The sequence below is a fragment of the Toxorhynchites rutilus genome, chromosome 2 (assembly GCF_029784135.1).
Source record: "Toxorhynchites rutilus septentrionalis strain SRP chromosome 2, ASM2978413v1, whole genome shotgun sequence".
NCBI lineage: Eukaryota > Metazoa > Arthropoda > Insecta > Diptera > Culicidae > Toxorhynchites > Toxorhynchites rutilus.
In genome coordinates this window covers 15,203,285-15,227,482 of record NC_073745.1, presented here as the reverse complement: position 1 = coordinate 15,227,482, position 24,198 = coordinate 15,203,285, and the positions used below count along the sequence as shown (strand labels likewise).

The 24,198-nt window shown below is 40.1% G+C and overlaps 2 protein-coding genes and 2 non-coding genes across 4 annotated transcripts; 1 reads left to right on the top strand and 3 right to left on the bottom strand.

Annotated features, from left to right (window-relative positions):
* Window positions 1-282: 282 nt before the first annotated feature.
* LOC129765559 (uncharacterized) lies at window positions 283-2,631 on the bottom strand. Its single transcript, XM_055765964.1, has one exon. The coding sequence runs from the start codon at window positions 2,629-2,631 to the stop codon at window positions 283-285; it is 2,349 nt and encodes a 782-aa protein (XP_055621939.1).
* A 138-nt stretch (window positions 2,632-2,769) lies between these two features.
* Window positions 2,770-5,712, bottom strand: LOC129765558 (uncharacterized). The gene has a single exon (XM_055765963.1). The coding sequence runs from the start codon at window positions 5,710-5,712 to the stop codon at window positions 2,770-2,772; it is 2,943 nt and encodes a 980-aa protein (XP_055621938.1).
* A 9,790-nt stretch (window positions 5,713-15,502) lies between these two features.
* Trnac-gca (transfer RNA cysteine (anticodon GCA)) lies at window positions 15,503-15,574 on the top strand. Its single transcript has one exon. It is a non-coding gene; the product is annotated as a tRNA-Cys (tRNA).
* A 1,926-nt stretch (window positions 15,575-17,500) lies between these two features.
* On the bottom strand, window positions 17,501-17,572 carry Trnaq-uug (transfer RNA glutamine (anticodon UUG)). The gene has a single exon. It is a non-coding gene; the product is annotated as a tRNA-Gln (tRNA).
* Window positions 17,573-24,198: the final 6,626 nt, after the last annotated feature.

The window sequence follows — 24,198 nt, the reverse complement described above, 5'->3', positions numbered from 1 at the left end:
AACTGAACAATTCTATCCTATCGTGTAATCGACCTCGATCGTCGTCGGTTTCCCGCGCAACGATCGGGTGGGAGAAAGATAGAAAACGGAAATGCGGTTGATACGAATTAGCATACTAATTTCAAGCTAGCTATAAATTGTTTCGTTCACAATATGTAGTGGGATTCTGAGTTATACAATTCAAATATGGTTCACTATTTTTCTTATGTTCTAACGTAAGATCTCCAACATGCCGGGCCCCGTTGAAAGCCACTTTCAACTAACCACCAAGCGTCTCCTTGCTTAGTGGGTGGTCGGTGGTGCATCTGCAGGAACGGTAGCGCTGATGTCTTGGGTGCGAGGCTGCTCGATAGGGAGTGGGCACACCTCTGTAATGGCTCGTCGGTAAGTACCTTGTGCGGTCCGGACCTGGACCACACGCACGTGTCCGTCTTTTCCTGGGAAAATTTGTTCCACCCGTCCAAGGTTCCATTTCATGGGTGGTGTTGACTCCTTCTTCAGCAGAACGAGTGTGCCTACGTCGACATCAGGATGGACCACTGGCCATTTCTGGCGGTTCTGTAGTTGGCCGATGTAGTCGCGCGACCAAGCCTTCCAGAAGTGCTGGAAACGTTTCTGCATTGTCTGGAATGAGTTAAGACGGTTGTCAGGAAAGTCACACAAAGCTGGTTGCGGGAGCGAATTGATTGGCTCTCCCACAAGAAAGTGCGCAGGCGTTAGGGCAATCACGTCCGCCGGATCGGAGGACAAGGGCATCAACGGACGAGAGTTCATCACTCCTTGTATCTGGGTGATGAGCGTGTGGAAGTCATCGATGATCAGCAGCGAATCCTTCATTATACAGTAGAGGTGATATTTGAAGGTCTTGACGGAGGCCTCCCATAGGCCTCCAAAGTGGGGTGATCGTGCAGGGTTGAAATGAAAGGTTATTCCATTGTCAGCACAATGCGAAGCGAGTTTCTCGGAGCAATGCATCGCGTTGAACTCGCGACGATATTCCTGGAGCACGCGGTTTGCTCCGACGAACGTCCGCGCGTTATCGCAATAAATATGAGCTACACTACCGTGCCGCGACAAGAAACGAATAAGAACGTTCACGAAGGCGGTAGTCGTGAGACTGTAGACCATGTCAATATACACTGCTTTCGACCACATACAAATGAAAATTGCGACGAATATTTTCATTGACGAACCTCGACGGTTCGGTGGACGAACAGAAAACGGTCCGCAATAGTCGACGCCACTACTAACGAACGGACGCGAAGGCGTAAGACGAACAGCTGGTAGTGGTCCCATGATCTGGCAGATGCTTTTGGGTTTACATCGAAAACAAACCATGCACTCTCTGACGATCTTCGTAGCGAGGTCTCGTCCTCTGATTGGCCAAAAACGCTGTCTCAAGGTGGCTAGTAGTAGTTGAGGTCCGCTATGCAGCATTCTAAAGTGGGTCGCCTTCGCAATCAGGAACGTTAGATGCGCTTTCGATGGAAGAATTATGGGATATTTTGTATCGAAAGGAGCATCCAGATTTTGTAGACGTCCAAATATCCTCAGCAAACCTTCTGAATCGAGGAAAGGATTAAGCTTTTTCAACGGCGATTTAAATGTCATTTCCTTTCGTGCAGGACCTTGATGTTTCCTTAGAAAATCGATTTCTAGCGAAAAGTATTCCTTTTGAGCGACTTTAATCAAAGTTTTCAATGCGATATCAATCTCTGTGGCAGTAAGTGGGCCACGATGGTGATTTCGGGCTTCTCTCGCGCGGGCGTTGTGACTAAATTGGTGAATCCAAGCGACCTTGCGTAGCAGAGGAGAAAGAAGAGAGTGTCGTTCGATCAATTCCGAAAGCAATGAAGTTGTAATGGTGGTTATCATGGACACTATTTGTCTGGCTTCTGTCTCTCGAGCCTGTAAGTGTAACGGCGAGAGCGCTATATTGTTCGGCGGCCAGCTTGACTCATCCTCGAGTAGGAACGGAGGTCCATGCCACCACAAATCGTCATCAATTAAGCGAGATGGGAGAATGCCTCGTGAGACTCGATCAGCAGGGTTATCGGTGGTTGGAACGTGGCGCCAAATACTACCTCGGGTGAGCCGATGTATTTCGGCGATTCTATTCGACACAAACACTTTCCACGAAGACGATGACGATGCCAGCCAGTGAAGTACTATTGTCGAATCCGTCCAGTACGTTACTGGGCAATTAATCTTTGTGGCGTCCAGTACAAACTCGGCCAGTTGCGCAGCGAGCACAGCGGCACAAAGCTCGAGCCGAGGAGTTGATAGTTTGCTGAGTGGACTGACGCGAGACTTTGAAATGAGTAAATTGCATTTGCGTTCTCCCATTGAATTGATAGATTTGAGATAGACGCAACATCCATAGGCCTTGTCGGATGCGTCTGAAAAGATGTGAAATTCAAGTACCCGAGGATTATCCACCATAACACGGCGAGGAATTTTTAAAACAGCGAGTGTCTGAATCTCGGACCGATATTGGATCCACCAATCTTGAAATTCTTTTGGAACTTCTTGGTTCCAGTCAAAGTTTTTCGACCACATTAATTGCAGAAGGATCTTCGCGCTGACGATAGCTGCTCCGACTAACCCCATCGGATCGAAAAGGCGCGACATCTCTGAGAGTATTAAACGTTTTGTGATCGTTTCCGACGATGAAAATTTTGGAACGTTGAAACTAAAGTGATCGGGAAGGGGGTGCCAGAGGAGGCCGAGTGCCTTCACCGATCCTGACTTGTTGATTTCCAACTCTGTTCAAGTATCTCGAAGTGATTCGGGGATGTGTGAGAGAATGTTGGGGTTATTACTACACCACTTTCGCAAATTGAACCCTCCACAACGAAGCAGATTTATCAGCTGATTATTTGTTTCTATCAGGCGTTGCTCATCGTCATCTCCCGAAAGATAATCGTCCACATAGAAAGAACTCAGCACTTTCGCAGCAGCCAACGGGTAATTTTCGGCTTCATCCTCGGCCAATTTGTTCAACACGCGGGTGGCGAGGTACGGAGCAGCAGCAGTGCCATAAGTCATTGTTTTCAAACGATACGTTTTCAGTTGATCCTTCGGGTTCTCTCTCCACAAGATCAGCTGCAGCGCACGGTCTTCTTCGTGGATGAGAACCTGCCGATACATCTTCTCCACGTCGGCAGTTATTGCGTGCTTCGGCAACCGAAAGTTGAGAAGTGTAGACAGTAGCGGTGGTTGAACTGTGGGCCCAATATAGCAGAGGTCGTTTAACGATAGATTGTTGGAGCTTCGACACGAGGCGTCGAACACTACCCTCGTCTTTGTAGTAGTGCTCTCGGGACGTTGTATAGCGTGATGAGGAAGATAAAAGTGTGGTTTCGACATATCTGGTTCAATTTGTTCCATGTGTCCCAACGAAATGTACTCGGTCATGAAATGTGAGTATTCTACCTGGAGCGTAGGATCTTTCATAAGTTTCCTCTCGATGGTCAGGAATCTGCGATTCGCAACCGAATATGACGCTCCCAGAGAACACAACAACTCCTCACGAATCGACAGACGTACCACGTACCGACCGTCAGCGGCTCTATAATGCGTATTCAAAAATGCTTCCTCGCAATGCTGTTCCTCGAGGGAGAATGCCTTTCCCTTCTCAAAACTCTCCACCTCCCAGAATTTATGAACTGCTGACGTCAAGTTTTCAACAGTTGATACGTTGCAAACTACCACAGGACTATGGTGAACCGATGCTTCTCCTGCGACAACATATCCGAACACCGTTTTGCGCAACACCGGCATGCTATCGCCCAGTGTGATCTGCTCATTTTCTAAGATCGAGAAGAAATTCCTTATACCGATGATTATGTCTACATCGTGAGCGATATTAAATTTATGGTCTGCGAGAGGGAGGTGGCGAGGAATAACCCATTTCGATATATCTACATTGGCAGTAGGTAAAATCCGAGTTAACGTAGGTAGTATCAGACAGTCTATACTAGTATTGTATGATCCAAAGCAAGAGGCAACTGTAATAGTTGTTTGGTGTTTCACTTTCTTGACCGATTGACTGATGCCGTAAACATCTATGTCTGCGAGCTTGCGCTTTGAGCAAAACTTTTGGGCTAGTTCTTCGGTAACGAAATTGGCTTCGGATGCGCAGTCCAACAGTGCTCTGGCGAAGAGATAAGTGCCATCAGCGTGTCTAACTTTGATATACGCTGTGAGCATAAAGACAGCAGATGTGCTGCCTTTCGAAACGAACGATTGGTTTGGAGTGACGGATTGGCAATTAGTCACTTGCGAGGAAGAGCGGGCTGAGCATGACGGTGTAGACTGCGTACCCGACGAAGGTACGTACGAAAAAGAGCGATTAACAAGCCCATCAGACGGCGACGGGGCTAGTCCCGTAACCCGAGGGACCACGTGACATTGATCGGCAATGCACGTAACCGACGGTGGCGCTTCGACAACCGTGGCCGATTGTGAGAGTTGTGAATATTGGCCGACCTGTGCTGCCACAGATTCAGATTGAGCGACAGCATCCGAAGACTGTGAATTCAGATGCAACAGTGTGTGATGTCGTCGACACGAACCAGCTGAACAATTTTTCATCAAATGTGACGCCTTCAAACAATTTAAGCAGAGGCCGTGGCGCTTGGCCACATCGAAACGTTGTTGTGGCGAAAGTTTCTTAAAATCGTCACATTGGGATAATATGAGTGAATTCTTGCACATGATACACTTCGGGAAACTATTTGTAGTGTGATACGAGGAGGTTTTACTTCTGACAGGTTTTAACTCGTGCTTTGATTCGGATTTGTTCACTTGGTTCGAAATCTGGGAGAGCGTTAGTGATTGTAGAATTCGTGCGCGTTTCTGAACAAACTCAACTAATGTTTGGTACGTTGGTCGTTCAGTTTCATCGAGCTGTTGTTCCCATTCCTTCTGCGTTGTCGGGTCGAGCTTACTGCTTAGCAGCTCTACAAGGAAAGAATTCCAATGATTGTTGGAATCTTCCAATTTGTTGAGCACATTGATGTGCTTTTCGAACTCGTCAGCTAAGTTGGATAGAGCAACTGACGATTCTTTACGTACTGAGGAAGTAGATAACAGTGCCGAAAAATGTTGCTTGATCAGCAGATTCTTGTTGTCAAATCTCTTTCTCAACAGATCCCATGCGATTGTGTAGTTAGTGGATGAAACAGTAAGCGATTGAATGAGACGTAAAGCTTCTCCTTCCAGCACAGCTTTCAGGTACTGAAATTTCTGTACCGATGAAAGATGGGAATTTGTGTGGACGAGAGTAGTAAAAAGGTCGTGGAAATTCATCCAATCATCAAAGTTTCCACTGAACTCAGGAATTTTCAGTTCAGGGAGACGAACAGAGGAAGCGTATGCAGGTGGAACACCAGGCGAAGTGGGAGGTCGGTCAGTGCGCTCGGTAACAATTTCGAGTTTTCTCGCCAAAGACCCTTTCAGTTCGAAGTATTCAGTCTCGAACGAAGCTCGAATTTCAGCTAAATCGTCGGTTAAGTCCTCGTCTAATTCAATTTCCGCCTGAACCTCATTGAATTTCTCCCACAGCTCATCTAGTTTTTCAAGACGGAACTTCAGTTGAGGGAAATCGCGATCAAATACAAAATTCACGTCAAACGCTTTCAGCAATTTAGCGGAACCAACGATGTTATTCCTACGCAGAATCAGCTTCTTAACCTTTTTTGATATCATTTCGATGTCTTCGTTTATTTCACACAATCTCGCTTTATTTTCACAATAGAAAGCTTGGTCCACTCACCTGCTCCTATTCGATATAGGTTACCTGGGTTCTCTTGACTAAACCTGCGTTCTTTGTTCGTCAGTGACCACGTGGTGAAGAATTCCGTGTCCCGTCTAGACGTCCAGATCGAGAAGACTGCCTTGGCAGTGTGATGTCCCGCCTGTAGATTCCGTGGAAATAGCAGCAGCAGCAGCAATAGCAGCAACAGCAGCAGCGAAACTCCTTTGAACAGCGATGTCTATTGTTCAAGGCCAACCCACGCTAACCTCTCAGGTCGGTCGAGAATGCTGATGACCAGGCAGTCCCGGGTTTCGGCACCAAAAAATGTTACGGCGAACCTGGGCGACTGCTAGCGTACACGGACGATAATACGGTGGAATCCGATGCTATGATGGACGAAGTCCTTTTCGGGATCTAATACTGAGCGTCAAAGCGTCGAAGTCCAATTATGTTTTAATAAAACCTCACTTTCGAAAATATAACTTTATTCGATAACGTATCGACCAGAACTGAACAATTCTATCCTATCGTGTAATCGACCTCGATCGTCGTCGGTTTCCCGCGCAACGATCGGGTGGGAGAAAGATAGAAAACGGAAATGCGGTTGATACGAATTAGCATACTAATTTCAAGCTAGCTATAAATTGTTTGGTTCACAATATGTAGTGGGATTCTGAGTTATACAATTCAAATATGGTTCACTATTTTTCTTATGTTCTAACGTAAGATCTCCAACAGTACCGTTTTACAATAAAACCAAGTTTAGAGTAGATGTAGTTGACCAGATGGCACGAAAATATAGAGAAGAAACAAAAACAAATATTTCTTTCCGTTATTACAGAGATTTTGTGAATTTGCAAAATTTTTTGCTAGCCAGCTTATTAGCAAACTCAATTATCCTTACCAAACAGTTTTCATTTGGTCGAGCCAACTGTAAATCTCGACGTGGCATGCAATTTTAAGACATTTGGCACCAAACAATTTTTTTGAAAACTCCGGTTTCCGGTGATTTTCCGGTTTTCAAAAAATTTTAACGTCTGCGACACTAGTAAATGAAGTCCAATTGAGCTAATATTTTGTATAGCGTATATTATCGTGCGAATCGACATTTCGCAGCAAGTTCCGAATGAAAAATCGAGATAACTATTTTTAATGGCACCCAAAACCATACGTTTTGCCTCGTAATTCGAAAAAAAATCAGAGTCTCAGAGTGTCGATTTTTGACAAAAAAAAATTCGAGATGTTTCATGCAATTTTAAGACATTTTGTATCAAAAATATTTTTTTTTTGAAAACCCCAATTTTCCTTTTCCCTAAAACTCAAACTTTGACCTCTTTGCGCCACTTTCCCTTAAGTCCGATTGAGCTAAAATTTTGCATAGGTTGTTATTCGAGGTGGTGAGCATTTTGTATGAGGTAGTCTTTTGACATTTTAGGGTTGATTTTTTCCGATACATTCATTGGAACCCCAACTACACACACACCAAGATAACAATATGTTCGCGAAATATTCCAAAAGCTGAAGATTTAAACCTTAAAATGATGTATAGATCTTTATCTTAATAGAGTTATTCGAAAGCATATTTTCGACTTTTAAAAGTAGTGAATAGAGATCTGCATGGTGGGGTACGATTTCGAGTTTGAGTTTGAGTCGAGAAACTGTATGTCCTTATATAATTTGTCATCATACCCGTTCGACTTTATACAAAAAAATAACACGTGTGGCAATTAATCACAGGCTTAGCTATATTATGGCAGTTAACGGCTGCTTTTTCCGGTAAGTCTCTCTTCAAGAGACCGGTCCCAATTCCTTAAGTATATAAGAAGAATGGAACTTTGTAACTCCCTTTCAGTTGACCGACCGATTGAAATTTGGAACACATCTTTATCTCTGGTGCCATTATAAAACTGCGTATTCCATGATCTTGAAAATCCAAGATGGCGGCCGCTACAAAATGGCGGATTATGTATATATTTTCTCAAAATCCCATCAATAAGGGTATCGAATGAAAGGGCTTGACCAGTAGAACACAATTATTTATGGAAAATGTAAATCAAAGATGGCTACCGCTACAAAATGGTGGATCACACATTTTCTCAGAACCCCATCAATATGTATATCAAATGGAAGGGATTGACTAGTAGAATACAGTAATTTATGAAAAATGCAAATCCAAAATGGTCGCCACCACAAAATGACGCCATATATATTTTTTTCAAAATCTCATCAATATGGGTATCAAATGAAAGTGCTCGACTAGTAGAACATAGCAGATCATGAAAAAACCAAATCCAAGATGGCCGCAGTCCCCAAACTACTAATTACTTTTTAAATGGTTTCATTCAGCTTGAACTGTTTATATGTATGTTTGAATGTTTGTAGGGTTGTCCCACATTAATAGAAAATTGAACCCGTTCCTGTTGACTGATTTGGAAGACACCTTTAATTCTACTGTTTTTATAAAACTACGTATTCCATGATCTTGAAGAGTTCAATTTGGCCGTCGCTAAAAAATGGCTGAATGAATTGACTTGGAGAACACAAAACATAATAAACAACATGAATTCAAAAAGGTCGCCGCCACTAAATGGTCGACTAAGTATTTTTTGCAATCCCCCAATGTCGGTATCAAATGAAATGATTTGACTTATAGAATACAGTATATCATGAAAATATTCAGAAGAAAAATAGGTAAGAAATAAATGTGGATAAATTTTCATTATCCACAGTTAGTTGTTCCATCATATACCCATCGATTTTATTTTAGTCTCATAATTGTCCTAAATTAATGAAGGAACGGATGTGATAACTGCTACTTGTTTAATTATTTTCTTGGTTCTTATTTTTTTGCCTTACCTAGTATAATATGATCATTCCAAATCACCACTACTATAGATGTAATATGAACAAGGAATGGAAAGATTTAACAAAATTTCTCTCCCAATCTAATATATTTGCAAAGCACCACTTCTAATCACGTTGTTCGAAAAACATACGAACAATCCTTAACATCACATCACCGCTTCCTTTCTCCCGACAATCGCTTTTCGCGAAATGGTTGTGTTCCGATATCGTTCTGTTTCCGATACCCAATTGAACCCGTGCCCTTCGAATTTGTTCCCTAACATCGCAATCGCTGACAATCCAATCACAACACCGAACACATCATGTTTTTTTTTCCCATCGATCGAGGTGATGAACCGAAAATGTGAGAGTTTGTTATACGTTTCCCGCATCATCACCACCCAAACCGCCAAACAACCGCCCCCTCTTCCACCGTCTCCCTCACCCGAGGGTACCGCATTTTCCCACCCGTCTCCGGCGGAGTTAATATCGAACCTTTAATAGCGTGTAAATCAGTCCGCGAGGCATCCGCCGCGGTCTAACCACCGACAAGCGCACGTTCATCACGATTGGGTGCAGTGAAGCTTTGTTCCCGCCAACAGCATCGCGAAGTCGCGGGAGAAACAAAAGCCCGGGATCCCCCCAAAACGCGGAAAGAAGATTGAGTATTATTGGTTTTGATTTTTCAACATTTTCAGCCCTATATTATTAAATTTACTTCGTTTAATACTCGCGCGCGGCTCGATGTTCCTTTCTCTCGTTCTTTTTTTTTTTTTTTGTTCGCTTTCCTATCCTATCGCGCTACCATGCCAATTTTTATTTTATTTTTTCTGAATGTTTTCCATCGGTGCCGATTATTATTTTTGCTCGATCGTGTTTTTATGTTGTTTATTTAAACCGAACGTATTCCATATGACTGCTTGTTGTTCTTGGGTTTCTTCTTCGTTTCAGTGTTTTCAGCGTTTTTTTCTTCGACTGAGTTGTCTGAGAAGAGCGGTGGCGGAAAGTGGGCGGCGTGTAAACGATCATTTTGTGCGCGTCTGGATGCTGTTATTGCCTATTTCTGCTGCATTTTTTGTCGATTTTATTTCGCTTTTCCTGACCCGAAGATATACGGCAGGATGAACGGAGAGAGAGAATGAGCGAAGCTATGCGCCCTTTTCCCAGTGATCGGTTCTCGCGATTTGGTTTATTGTTATTATTATGGCACATTTTGGCTCGGAGCCGATCGCTGATCGGCAATTGAGGTGTTGAGTTGTTATCGTTTCCGCGGTTTTGGTCCGAGCATTGGTTGGGGGAAAAGTGTGCGAAAATTGGAACATAAGGGCAGATGCGGTGATTTTATTGGCTCACGCTGAAAGGAACGTTTTGTACTGATTTGACAAATGAGGCAGAACGAAACATATACGAGAAGGCATGGTTGAATAATGTTTGTGTTTTTTCATCCCTTCTTTGTTCCAATTAGCTTCGTATGTTTGTCAAAAATTGGTCCAAATTTGGATACACCCTTTTTTACGACGTTGAAATGTTTCGAAGTTATCGTTTTTTTCTGTGGAAGCTTGTTACCTTTCGTTCATCATAATGGTTCGAATGGTTTGGTCTGGACAAAACAAGCACCGCTCGTTAACCACGTTTCGCGATATGTATATTGCGAAATCTAGTATCGTTTCTCATTCCACATGCCTTCAAATGAACATTCGAGCACATGCACACGACAAAAACCTTCCAGGGTGCCATTATTTGAGGATCTGATTAAACATTTATGTAAACATTCACCCTTCGGCCTAAAGTGCATAGCTGAAGCTCGGGGAGGGGGTGCATTACAATGGGCCATTGACATTTCTCCGGGCGCGCGCAGTCACACAACCGAGGCACGAAAACGCTGCTGCCTGACGTTGACACGAAACACTTTAATCCATCAACCGCTGGGAGACCTTTTGCATGACTTTAGAATCTGAAAACACGTCAAAGAGGTCCCAATATCTCTAGCCGATCCTTTCTCCCATGCCATTAGTAGTTATGCAACGGCGTTTTGTGGCCACAAAACTGAAACCGGGAATGGCAGCCTGAAATACACGAGTTCGTTACATTTGGTTCATTTGCACCACTTCGCAGAGCACTCGGACGACAATTGAGCTTTTTGCGCCGCGATTGGGGCAAGAAATAAAAACATAAAACTCAAAGCGAAAGGTGCATAAAACATAGAGAAACTAACAAGGGAAACGGCAAAAAATGTCATAATTGATATTACTGCAAAGTATTGTCATAAATATAAATAAGATTCTTCCTCTTCGGAAAGCGTTGGCAATCCGCAATGTGTCTTTGGAACGTCTTGTGACGAATCGTTTTCCTTTCTCTCGTTCCCCCACTTTGATGCGATTGCATTTGGAACAATGAGATTTAATGCTGATGCAAAAGTTTCCCGTTTGTGAAATTTAGTATCAAACGGTGTGGTTTTATGTTTGCTGCCAGCATTAACACTTTTTGCGGTGGCACCGAATGAAAAATAATAGCTCTCGTTTGACTGAATCGAGCCATGAAGCTCTGCGGCGAACTCAGCAGCAGCAGTAGTAAAAGTAGCATTTCTTTGTCATTCTCCCCAAACGACAACAACAGTGCTCTGCAGTGTGCTTGCAATGCGGAAAGTGATATCCGATGCACCGTTTTTGCCCCCAAATCGTCAAGGCTGGGTACAGCACCAGGAACACGACAGGCGGCAAAAAGCAGAACTTTGAAGGGTTGCCCGGAACGCACGGTTTGCGCGGCAATAATAGAAACATCAATTCAATTTAATGCGCTTGCTTGCCTAGTGTCGGTTTCACTTACGGCTGACGCCGCGGTGGGATATGCTCGTTTTCGTTTCGGGGTGACTTGTGCTCCAAGCAAAATGCGGGGAAAAAAACATCCTTGCATCCGAACTCTTTGTAGCATCAATGTTGAGCAAATAGCAGCTAAGTTGTTTGTTTTCCGTCACATGCTGATGCCTCGCCCGGACAGGTTGACCTCAATGTGTTTAGGAAATTCGCTATAAACAGTGGAATAGTGTTTCAGTTGTGCTGTTTATGTCAAAATACTAAAGGTTCGAACAAAATAAACGAACTTCAGAAGTAGCCAAAAGAATTTAAAATATATGTTTGCATTAGTGTGTGATTTTTTTGTTGTTTTTTAACACAATTTTGTTTCCTTTTGAAGATTCATCGAATTTACTGATATATTGATATACAGCCATTCCATGCCGAACCGATATAGTGATTCTGAAAGCGAATTGATTGTATTTGTGTTTCATAGTTTTCATGGGCTCGGGACCAAGCGCGCTATATTTTCCCTTGAAAGCTAAGGATTTTCTACATGACGAGTTCCATGCCAACTCGACTGGCCGTTGACAGCTCCATCTCAGATAGTAGTGAAACGTTGTGGGTGTAAAGACATGGGTCATTTAAGCAACTTCGCATACTTGAAATATTTCGAACAATAACTTTTTCATGTTTTCTTTGAAAAAAAAAATACAACTTATCCTTATTTTATTTAAAGTCAAGATAGCGATATACTGTACTCGACATAGTTTTAGATCTTGTTAAAATATAAACTTTTGTCGAAGACATCAACTTTCTATCTTTTATAATTTTTTGGAATAAATGTCGTTTTTGTATGAAGACTCCTGAAAAAAATAATGTTTTGCTCGTAGCATTTTTGTGTGTAAATTCTCGCGTTTGACATGTTTTTGACATGTTTCTAAATAGAGAAAGTTAGCAGAGCATGTAAATTGCGATAATTTACACATAAAAATGCATTGATAAAAAAAATTATTTGAAAATTAAAATTCATTTTTCTCGATATGATATAAATAGCCCAACAAATTTTCCTTACAACGGACGATGGGCACATTTACATAGAAAGAGTTTTTTGAACAACAACTTTTTCATTTTTTTTTTCATTGAAAAAATACTATCAATGTTTTATTCGTAACATTTTTATGTATACATTATCGCAATTTACATGCTCTGCTAACTTTTCTCTATTTAGAAAAATGTCAAACGTGAGAATTTATACACAAAAATGTTACGAGCAAAACATTATTTTTTTAGGAGTCTTCATACAAAAATGACTTATATTCCAGAAACTATAAAAGATAGAAAATTAATGTTTTCGACAAAAGTTTATATTTTAACAAGATCTCAAACTTTGTCGAATACGCTATATCGCTATCTTGACTTTAAACAAAATTAGGGTTAGATGTACTTTTTTCCAAGAAAACATGAAAAAGTTGTTATTCGAAAAACTTTCTCCCTGTAAAAGTGGAATTTAAAAAAAAATACGTTTTTGAGAAAAATCAATTTCAAATTTTCAAAATAACTTTGTCAGCGAAATTTTTTTCCATAAAATATTTGGCATTTTTTTGTGAAAATTTAAATAATTTCCTACATTTCATCCTTTGATAAGAATTTTGTAAGTATCATAGCTTATAAATTATAAATTTTTGTAAAAAATTAAGAAAAAATGTGTTTTTTTTTCAAAAAGTAGTCTAATTATTTTTCGAATATTTCATTTATGCAAAGTTGCTTAAATGACCCATGTCTTTACACCCACAACGTTTCACTACTATCTGAGATGGTGCTGCCAACTCCTAAGACGAGTTGGCATGAAATTCGTCACATATCCAATAATCAGAGAGAGGTTTTTTTTTGTTTTGAAGTTGTGATTTTTCAAAGTTAACCGATGGTCCAAAAAAATTAAATATTCCCCTTTTTCCAAAAAATGCCTTTAATCAAAAATTCAAAAAATGCCTTTATTCAAAAATTCATAACGTTTGAACTACTGTACCGATTCAGATTATCGACATATCAAATTGAAGCTTTTTTTTTTAAATACTACACTTGCAAAAGAAAATATATTTCCCATGTTCCCATTTTCTGTTCATTGAGCTATTGCAACCAAAACATCTAAACTTTAAAAATAAAATAACTATGAGCTGATAATCCACCAGCAACACCTCCTTCTTCAATTCTTGTCCAAATAGTACCGTCTGAAGCAATTTCAGTTTTCTGATTTGGTATGCAGCGCCCCATTACAAATAGATTTCAATAAGATTATCCAACCAGATTGTAGCAAAAGACCCCAATAGGAATAGAAGTAGGGATGTAGAAATTTTCCATACGAATGGAAAATTCTATGAATCATTACAGGAATCATAGGTAGAAATAATATAGAGTAGGTCACAACATAGACAAACTCTACCTGGAGTTTGTCGGTAGAAATTAAGAGATATAATGTTATCGTTAAGAGAAGGAAAATAAAGTGAGAGAGTCGGTAGTTAGACGCGAAAGAGGACGGTCGTCGTAATAGAACGAAAAGAAATCCAGTTGCCTAGAACGCTAGGCAACGCCTCTCAGGTACATTACTTCCAACTTCGTCTCCAGAACTGGAAGGGAATCGCATGCATCATACGTTTGTTTGGAATATTTTTCACAATCACTGTCACTTGACTTATCTATATTGTCTTCATCAGGAATTTCCTCATCACTACTCTCGATAATGGGCGCTACATATACTGCAACGATCACATGATTCTCCCGAAATCATACATTTATTCATAGAAACATACACCAGTCATTTTGACTGATACTGGTATAAATGTGATTAACAAAACATATTTTTGTTACTAATATATATAAAGTAACACTAAGCTCATAAAATGTATTGTCTACTTATAGCTACAAAAGTCATAGCATCATTTCGAAAAGCAAATATTATATGTAGTAGGAATTTTGAATTGAAATTGCATGACCAGTCAAAATGACTGGTCTGGTAAATCTAGTGTTAACACCGCTTTCGTGTTCCATGAGTTTGGTACACGTGTTTGCTATGAACGCGCGCTGATGTAAATTTAGCACGAGTGTAGCGCAGCGTGTGTTTAGTGAAGACTGGCCGGGATACAGCAAATTTTGATACGAGCCTCGATTTTGTTAAAACTTAGTACACATGATGGAGACTACCCAAAATTACAATTTTAATTATCATATGACCAAATTAAATTACGACTGATTTTTTGAAAGGAAGCATCATTGACCTTTCTTTTCAAAAAACTGTAGCTCAAAAATGTCTCAAACAATCAAATGTCTGATTAAAAGATGATGTTTGACAAACTTGTTGGAAACTAAATGAACCAGTTGAAAAAAATAACGTTTTAAAAGTAATGTAAAAAAATCTCACTCTAAAATTTTATTAACATCCTCTCCTCCCCCATTCGTTATTTTTTTTTATATATAATTTCATTGAAAAGCCCTTTTTCTTAACAAAGTATGACGTACCGTGGTGCCGTGGTAAACTCAGCCAAATGGGGATATGAATTTTAGAAATTTCAATACTTTAAGAAGTTACATAAAAAATGGAATCCAAATGCGATTGTACATGGAAAACTAATGGGGAAATATTGGGGGGTAGGAGTGTTTCGAGTTATAAAAGTTTTTAATATTAAATTAAATTTCTGAGTAAAATTTTTTGACAGTTATGTTATTTTTTCTAAATAGTTCATTGATTTTCCATCAACTTTATCAAACATCATATTTTAATGAGACATTTGGATTTCGAGCTACGATTTTTTGAAAGAAAGATTAATCATTTTGAATACGCTCTTCTAAAAAATAAGTCGTAATTTCAATTGGTCATATGATAATAAAAATTGTGATTTTGTGCAGCTTCCATCATAAGTACCAAGTTGAAAATAAAAGGATAGGGTCGGGTCAAAACTTACTGTTTTTTGGTCGGCTTGACGTATAATTGCTCTATAAATAAGCTATATAAACCTGCAACATGGACCATGATAGTGAGTTAAATTAAAATGAAAATTAAAAATTAAAAAAATAATAAATTAGGAACAAAGTTCACATTCACAAATTAGGGGGTATAGCTCAGTGGTAGAGCATTCGACTGCAGATCGAGAGGTCCTCGGTTCAAACCCGAGTGTCCCCTCTTTTTTAATACCCTGCAAAATTTTGGAATTGAACGGATCATTGATCTTTTGTAATTCACTAATTTCAATTCATTTAACTTGACTGAAGCGTGGAATAGAAATTAAATCGTTCTCGCAATGTGTAGCCGCGTAATCAAAACTTTGATTTTTCTTTTTTTTTTTACGAGACAAAAAGAAATCGAGAAAAACAGTATTCTATATTTTAGTATCAGTATAAAGGGTGTGTCACATTAAATTGCATCACGGAAAAAAAGCGCTAGAAATTTAATTTTACGGAATAATATCTTCGGCTTTCGCTTATAATCAGATAAGAGTGTATAGATCACGTTGGCCATGCTTCACTGTCAATTTTTCGTAAATTTGGAAAAATGTCGTCGAACGAAAAAGAGCGTCGTGAATTAATCCTGCGCACTCATTTCGAGAATCCGGAGTTGTCACATCGGGACATCGGTAAGATGCTGGGAATCGTCCAATCCACGGTCAGCAGAGTACTAAAACGATACTTCGAGAACCTAACCATCGACCGGAAGGTGAAGAACGGCAAAAATGGATGCTCCGTCAGTGAAAAAGATCACAAGCGCGTAGTTAAGCAGTTTAGACGTGATCCGAGAAGTTCGGTCCGGGATGTCGCCAATAAGCTGAATTTGTCAAGTTCATTCGTCCAGCGGACCAAGCAGCGGGAGGGCCTGCGTACATTCCAGGTTTAGAAGGCTCCTAACCGCGACAAAAGGCAAAACATGGTGGGGAAGACGCGAGCCCGGAAGCTGTACACCGAAATGCTGACGAATCCGCATTGCCTGGTAATGGACGACGAAACCTACGTCAAAGCGGACTTTCGTCAGCTGCCGGGCCTGTTGTTCTTCTCCGCAGAGGACAAATTCAGCGTTCCGGAACTATCCAAGTTTGCCAAAATGTACATGGTGTGGCAAGCGATCTGCTCTTGCGGAAAGTGAAGCGCCCCCTTCGTGATGACCGGCACGGTAAACGGGCAGGTTTACCTAAAGGAGTGCCTACAGAAGCGCTTACTACCATTATTAAAGCAGCACGAGGGCCCGACCATCTTCTGGCCGGATCTCGCTTCGTGCCACTATTCAAAGGACGTGTTGGAGTGGTACGAAGCCAACGGGGTCACCTTCATGCCAAAGGAAATGAACCCGCCCAACGTGCCGGAGCTTCGACCAATAGAGAAATATTGGGCGATTATGAAGCAGGCCCTCCGGAAGAACCCAAAAGTTGTCAAATCGGTGGCGGACTTCAAGAGAAAATGGATTTCTGTTCAAAAAAAAACTACAACCTGACGTTGTACAGAACCTTATGGACGGGGTAAAGAGGAAGGGGCGAGCATACGGGCTTGGGCTCGAAGTATGAATAAAAAGAAAATGCCAAAAGTTGTTTAATAGTTTTTATTTTACTGTCTAAAATTTTCAAAAGGATCGGTCTACTGGGCGAATTTCTACAGCGTTTTTTCCGTGATGCAATTTGATGTGACACACCCTTTAGAATACTATTCTAATCTATATAATACAAGTCTGATGCTAGGAAGAGGATGGAACACTTGGAGTAAGTTACAGGTTGAAATCAAACGATGAACAATAACGCTTTCTTGTTTCGATATGAATTTTCTACCCATATTCATTTATATCACAACCTACAAATATTCAAATTTTTTTTTTCATCCTCCATATTTGCATATTATCAAGGAAATCTTCATATCATTTTGATCATTTTCTCTGACGTATCTATAAATAAAAACGAAGCTCGAATCAATGAACACAAATATAATGAGATTTATTAAATTTCCTGAGTTTATGAATACTTCCTTAAAATAAAAATGATTTAATACTCGAAACCAACCCTACTAGACGAACAATTGGAAGGTTTGCTAACAAAGTTTCTTAGAAAACTGTCATCAGTAAAAAAAAAGAAGGTTCCACCGAGATTTGAACTCGGATCGCAGGATTCAAAGTCCTGAGTGCTAACCGTTACACCATGGAACCCTGGTAATATACAGAACATTGAGAAGATAATCGAGAAGATAGGCTCAAGAAACTTTCCATTGCGCGAAATCCAACACAAATTGAGCTGGTTCATTCTCATAAAAAATTGTAAAGTCTCAACCGGAAGACGACCAAAAGGTCCCGAAACCAGTGCGGTGAACCTTTTCGAACCAATGCTCTGCACGCTTTGAACAAACATCGCTTCGGATTGCTTCCGTTCCCAGAGAGAGCCGGGTCGACCCAGCGATCGCCATGCCGAGAACGGATGGCACGAAGAATGTAAAAGAAAAACGCCTGGAAATCGTTATAATAACAAGGGCTGATTGACCTCAAACCTACGGTGTAGTTCCGTATGATCCGAACGCTGGAGCCGCCAATAATTTTCGTGGATGCACATGGAGGAACTGTTGCTTCTTGCACTTCTCATTTCATCATCGGCTGTTGGCGCGCACGTTCAGACCCATTCACACACACCCAATGAGTATGATCCTACCGCAAATAATAGCAATAATAATGAGCCCACGGGTTCCGAATGTTGTGCACTCGGAGGAACCGTGATGATGATGGCGATGAAGTTTGCCGATTTTCATGGCTTTTTATGTTTAAATAAACTCTTGCCAACGCGGAACGATACCTGGGCGAGTACCCAAACGCTGACGAGCGGAGGTTTCGTAACCGAGGCTGGAAATTGTCGTGATTCCAATACTCGCCGCACCGCGGCAACTTCGCCATACTCCTGGATATCTCGTTACGAGGCGAAGGAAAATGATTTCATAATTTGCTCTCATTGCGCCGAGGCTGCCATTTTCGTGTATTTTGAACGAACAGCTATTTGCACTCTTTATCTCCACTTCTCACTTGTATGAACTTTTTTTTTGGTCTTCACAAATTGGATACCGGGGGAGATTCTTTACGGGGCGAAAAAAACGCATATAAAACGATGGGTCCGTTGGCTTTCTTCGGTCCTGCTTATACGTTATCTCTTATTTAATTCCAAAATTTACGTGAGTATGTGATATGGAATCTGGAATTACATCAGCCGGTGAGATCACCAAAACGAGATGAACCATTTTTCACATTGTTCATCATCGCCCGGGTAAATCGATTGTGGCGGAACGCTTCATGTTGAGAGATCCTCGAGGCCCATCAAATAAAAAAAAAGTAATATGAGCGATCAGACAGCTGCTGCCTCGTGCCAATCAACGCCGACTCCGTGGCTGGTTTGACTGTCGGAGAACGCGCCTCTCCGTCATCATGGAACCCCAATCAACAAGATAAACATGAACCCGTCGCGACGGCGGTCAGCAAGGGTACGATCATAAACGGAACAATTATGAATTGCTCCAAGAAGGTGTTAATCGACGGCTGACGGGGTGTCGCCTCGCGGCTGACGTGAATATGAAGTTATTTGTGAGCGTTTCGTAGAAGATGGTCAACGATATGTCGCTCATTTGTTACGCTTATTATGAGTCTTCAACTTCAGCCTAGTTCGCGGGGATGTCATGGAAAAGATTATGCGGCTGCTGATGTATAGAAAATACATATCGTCAATGGATGTGTCATTGGGTTAAAAAGGGGCACTTTCCTTTCTTTTTTTTCAACTTGGAAGTACCGTCGATGGGGGTGAGAATGGCTCATGGGGGTGAAATAGGGTGAGATTGACAAATATTCCGTATATTTTCGAAAGCTGTGAACCGTTAAATAGGAGACATATTTTCACTATTTCCAATGTATAATTATTAACTGTGTTATTGTTTAATAATTCAACATATTTTATTCCGTTTTTGACCCAATCTCACCACCATCGACGGTATATCAATATTACCGTTTGAGATATATAAATGTAATTTCACGAGATCAGATCAGTCACATTTTGTAAAACTTCCGAAAACAAACCGTATATATTTTTATTTTCTTATTTTGTAACTGTCAGTCCAAGTCCAAAACGCTGACTTTCCTACCAATATGCTCAACCACGGCCCTTAGGGATTGACGCGGGGCTCAACTTGTTAATAGGAGGGTATGGGGTACAAGATTGAAACCTAAAAGCTATAACATGTATAAAATAATGAAAGATTTCGAACGCTTATAACTCTACGATTTATTTATAGATCTCAAAAATATTTGCATCAATCTATTGGACATATTTCTATGCTTTTATCACAATAACCATAATTCTATTTTTTAAAGCAAACAATTGAATAATTTGTATTATACTGTTATTATATTATCGTGCAAATCAACATTTCGCAGCAAGTTCCGAATGAAATATCGAGATAACCATTTTCATTTGTAACCAAAACCATACGTTTCGTCTCGTTTTCCGAAAAAAGAAAAAGAAAGAATTATTTCTGCCGAAGATTGAATGTTTACTGTCAACTCTTGTTAGGTGTAGGATAAAATGTAATACAGTTCGGACTCGATTATCCGGAGACTCGATTAGCCGGGATTCGACTATCCGGAATTCAAGATTCGATTATCCGGAGTATTTTATTTTTGATTTTCGGAAATTTTGAATTATTTTGTATAATAATTCCATATTGAATAGGTATTAAATGTATTAAATGAAAAGGCTTGACTAGTAGAACACAGTCATTTATGAAAAATGCAAATCCAAAATGGCTGCCACCACAATATGGCGCCTTATTTTTTTTTTCACAACCCCATCAATATGGGCTTTAAATGGAAGGGCTTGACTAGTAGAATACAGTTGTTTATGACAAATGCAAATCTAAGATGGCGGCCACTACAAAATGGCGCATTACATATTTTCTTAGAACCACATCAATATGGGTATCAAATGAAAGGGCTTGACTAGCAGAATACAATTATGAATGTAAACTAGTAGAATACAGTCTGAATGCAAATCCAAGATGACGGCCACTACAAAATGGCGGATTTCATATTTTCTCAGAACCCTATCAATATGGGTATCAAATGAAATGATTTGACTAATAGAATACAGTATATCATCAAAATATTCCGAAGAAAGTTAGGTAAGAAATAAAAATTAAAAAAAAATGTTTTGAATTATTTTAATGTAGAGAAGTATACTAATGATACACATAATTTACTAAAAAACTAGAAAATAAAATAAGTAAAAAAAAACTTTTTAAGTTAAACGGTTTCATTGCGAATAAACATAATTAGAATACAGATAATGTACTAAAAGCTAGAAACTAATTAGACAAGTAGCAGTTAGCAGTTCTCACATCCATTCCTTCATTAATCTAGGGCAATGATGAGACTAAAATTAAATCGTGGGGTATACGATGAAACAACTAACTGTGGATAATGGAAATCCAATGTTTATTTCTTACCTAATTTTCCTCGGAATATTATCATGATGTACTGTATTCTATTAGTTAAATTATTTTAGTTGATACCGATATTGAGGGGATTGCAAAAAATGCATAGTCGACCATTTAGTGGCGGCGACCTTTTCGAATTTATGTTGTTTATTATGTTTCGTGTTCTCCAAGTCAAATCATTCAGCCATTTTTTAACGACAGCCAAATTGAATTTTTGAAGATCATGGAATACGCAGTTTTTAAATGACAGTAGAATTAAATGTATGTTCCAAATTTCAGATCAATCAGTCAACAGGAACGGGTCAATTTTCTTTTTTTTTTTTTTTTTTTTTATATCTGTATTATAGTGATTTTCAACTCATTTGGCTGGTTCGTCACTTTTACTTCCATTTTTGGAAGAATGTCGGGAGTGAGAATTGAACTCGTGACCTTCAGCGTGAGAGGCATGGATGTTACCACTACGCCAGATCGCCTCCGTCAATTTTCTATTAATGTGGGACAACCCTACAAGACACTCAAACATACATACAAACAGGTCAAGCTGAATGAAACCATTTAAAAAGTAATTAGTTGTTGGGGCCTGCGGACATCTTGGAATTGGATTTTTCATTATCTGCTATGTTCTACTAGTCGAGAACTTTCTTTTGATACCCGTATTGATGAGGTTTTGAAAAAAATATATATTTATATGGCGCCATTTTGTGGTGGCGGCCATTTTGGATTTACATTTTTCATAAATAACTGTGTTCTACTGGTCAAGCTCTTTTATTCGATACCCATATTAATGGGGTTTTGGGAAAACCCATATTGATGGGGTTTTGAGAAAATATGTAATACACCATTTTGTAGCGGCCGCCATCTTGAATTTACATTTTTCATAAATAACTGTGTTCTACTAGTCAAGCCCTTTCATTTGATACCCACATTGAAGCGGTTCTGAGAAAATATGTAATCCGCCATTTTGTAGCGGCCGCCATCTTGGATTTTCAAGATCATGGTATACGCAGTTTTATAATGACACCAGAGATAAAGATGTGTTCCAAATTTCAGATCAATCGGTCAACAAGAAGAGAGTTTAATTTCTATTAATTTGGTACAGCGCTACGGACAAAGTTACAAAGTTACGAAGTTACAAAGTCACAAACATACAAACAGGTCAACCTAGATAAAACCGTTTAATAATAAGTGCAAATCATAATTATATTACGTTTAACGAGAGAAAATTCGTTTTTGGTATGACTAGATTATCCGGAGTGAAAAAAAAGTCAATACTCCGGATAATCGAGTCCGACCTGTATATAGTATTTTTTTTATGTAGAATATCGTGTATATAATACTCATGTATATAAATACATTTTTATAATACTTTTCTTAAATCGTTACGATTATATTTTCATAAAATATTTAAAATTGATGTATTAATTTTGTTGAAACTGACATGACACCACTATAGGTTAACCGTTGTTAAAATCTCGAAACCAGGGAGGCATTTTGTTTCGTTTTTGAGTTATGAGTTTTCAATGATACCCGATGGTTCAAAAACTCATTTTTCCCTTTTTCTCAAAAATGACTTTTGACGTAGGACTACGTCTAACCGGAAGATATAGGGGGTGAAATGGAATTCTAGGCACTGAACAAGTAGGAAAAAATGCAAGATTTGGAACGCTTATAACTCGTAAAGATAGATCGTAAAGGTTTTTGCATCAATTGATAGGAAATATATCTACGCATCTATCATAACGTATAACATTTCATTTTTCTTGAGATAAATAATTGAATAATTGTGAAATATCAAGCATTGTCAAAATGCACTATGTGCCCATTTTCGATTGGTCCATTTTGTGCTCCTCAAATCGTACCGACCAAAACGGGCAACCAGAGCAGCAGCGAAATAGAATGCACGATTGGAAAGGAAAAAGAAAAAAATGAACGGAACATTGGTCGCAGTCTCACACATGCGTAATTCTCGAGCCAGCCAGTCAGCTTAAAAATCCCCGCTCCGCTGCCGTAACGATCATTCTCATTCAAACCGTACACCACATCGGTTCGCATCACAACACATCAACAAACCAACCCAAGCAGCCATGTCTGGACATGGTAAAGGAGGAAAAGTGAAGGGAAAGGCAAAATCTCGCTCGAACCGTGTTGATCTGGAGTTCCCCGCAAGGGTAGCTAGGCCGAGCGCGTTAGTACCAGTGCACCAGTCCACCTAGTCGGCGTTATATAGTTTCGGCCGCCGAAGTGATCGAGTTAGCTGGCAAAGCTGCTCGCGACGATAAGAAAACCCGCATTCGGAACAGAACACATTCGGTTCGGTGGACATCAAGACAACAGGCAGTTGCAGCGAGTGGCAAACGTAATCGCAAAACGGCATCAGGTAGCAGAAGAAACGAAAAGAAGTTCTTTATACAAACTGCTTTGGTGGTAAATCCAGAACAAGGCGGCATCGAGGGCGTTCGAAATGTTTTTTTTTTCAAAACCACGAGTACTAAGTTTATTGGAACCATTCCATAAAACAAGGCGCTTTTCAGGGCCATTAAACCTTCCAAAAAAGAGTTTAGGAAATACAGTTCAATGATTTCTAAAACATTATCCAAAATAATAATAAAACACAAATTGATTTTTTCATCATTTGTTTGCCAGGATCTGATGAGTATGTGAATTTGGCAGTTGTTGCCCCTCTGGCTGAGTCTTCCGATTTGTCTCTATCCTGTGAGTGTGTACCGCTAGAGTATAAAACACGCGGACCCCAAAAAAATATCTTATTTTCTTTCAAACCGTAAACCCGTGTGGCTGTACGGCATCGGCATCGTGGACGTAACGAAGAAGGACAAGTTAAGGAAAGGCAAAGTCTCACTCGAACCGTGCAGGTCTCCAGTTCCCTGTTGGTCGCATTCACTGATTGCTCCGCAAGGGTAACTAGGCCGAACGGATTGGTGCCGGAGCACCAGTATACCTAACAGCGATTATAGAGTTTCGGCCGTCGGAGTGCTCGAGTTGGCTTGCAAAGCTGCTCACGACAATTAGAAAACCCGCATCAAGAACAGAGCAGGTTCGGTTTGGCGCTCATCAAGGCAACAATTAGTTTCAGTGAGTGGCAAAGTGTTTCTCCGGCACGTCGCATTAAATGTAATTTACTGAACAACATGTCACAAGCTGGATGGGAAGAAATTTTTCAACTGTGAAAGCTGTGGCGAGTGGCAAACGCAATAGCTAAACAGGAAGGTTTAACCGAACAAGATGGGAATATCGAGTGATAACAAAAACACAACACCAAAGGTTCTTTTCAGAACCATCAACATATTCATAAAGAGT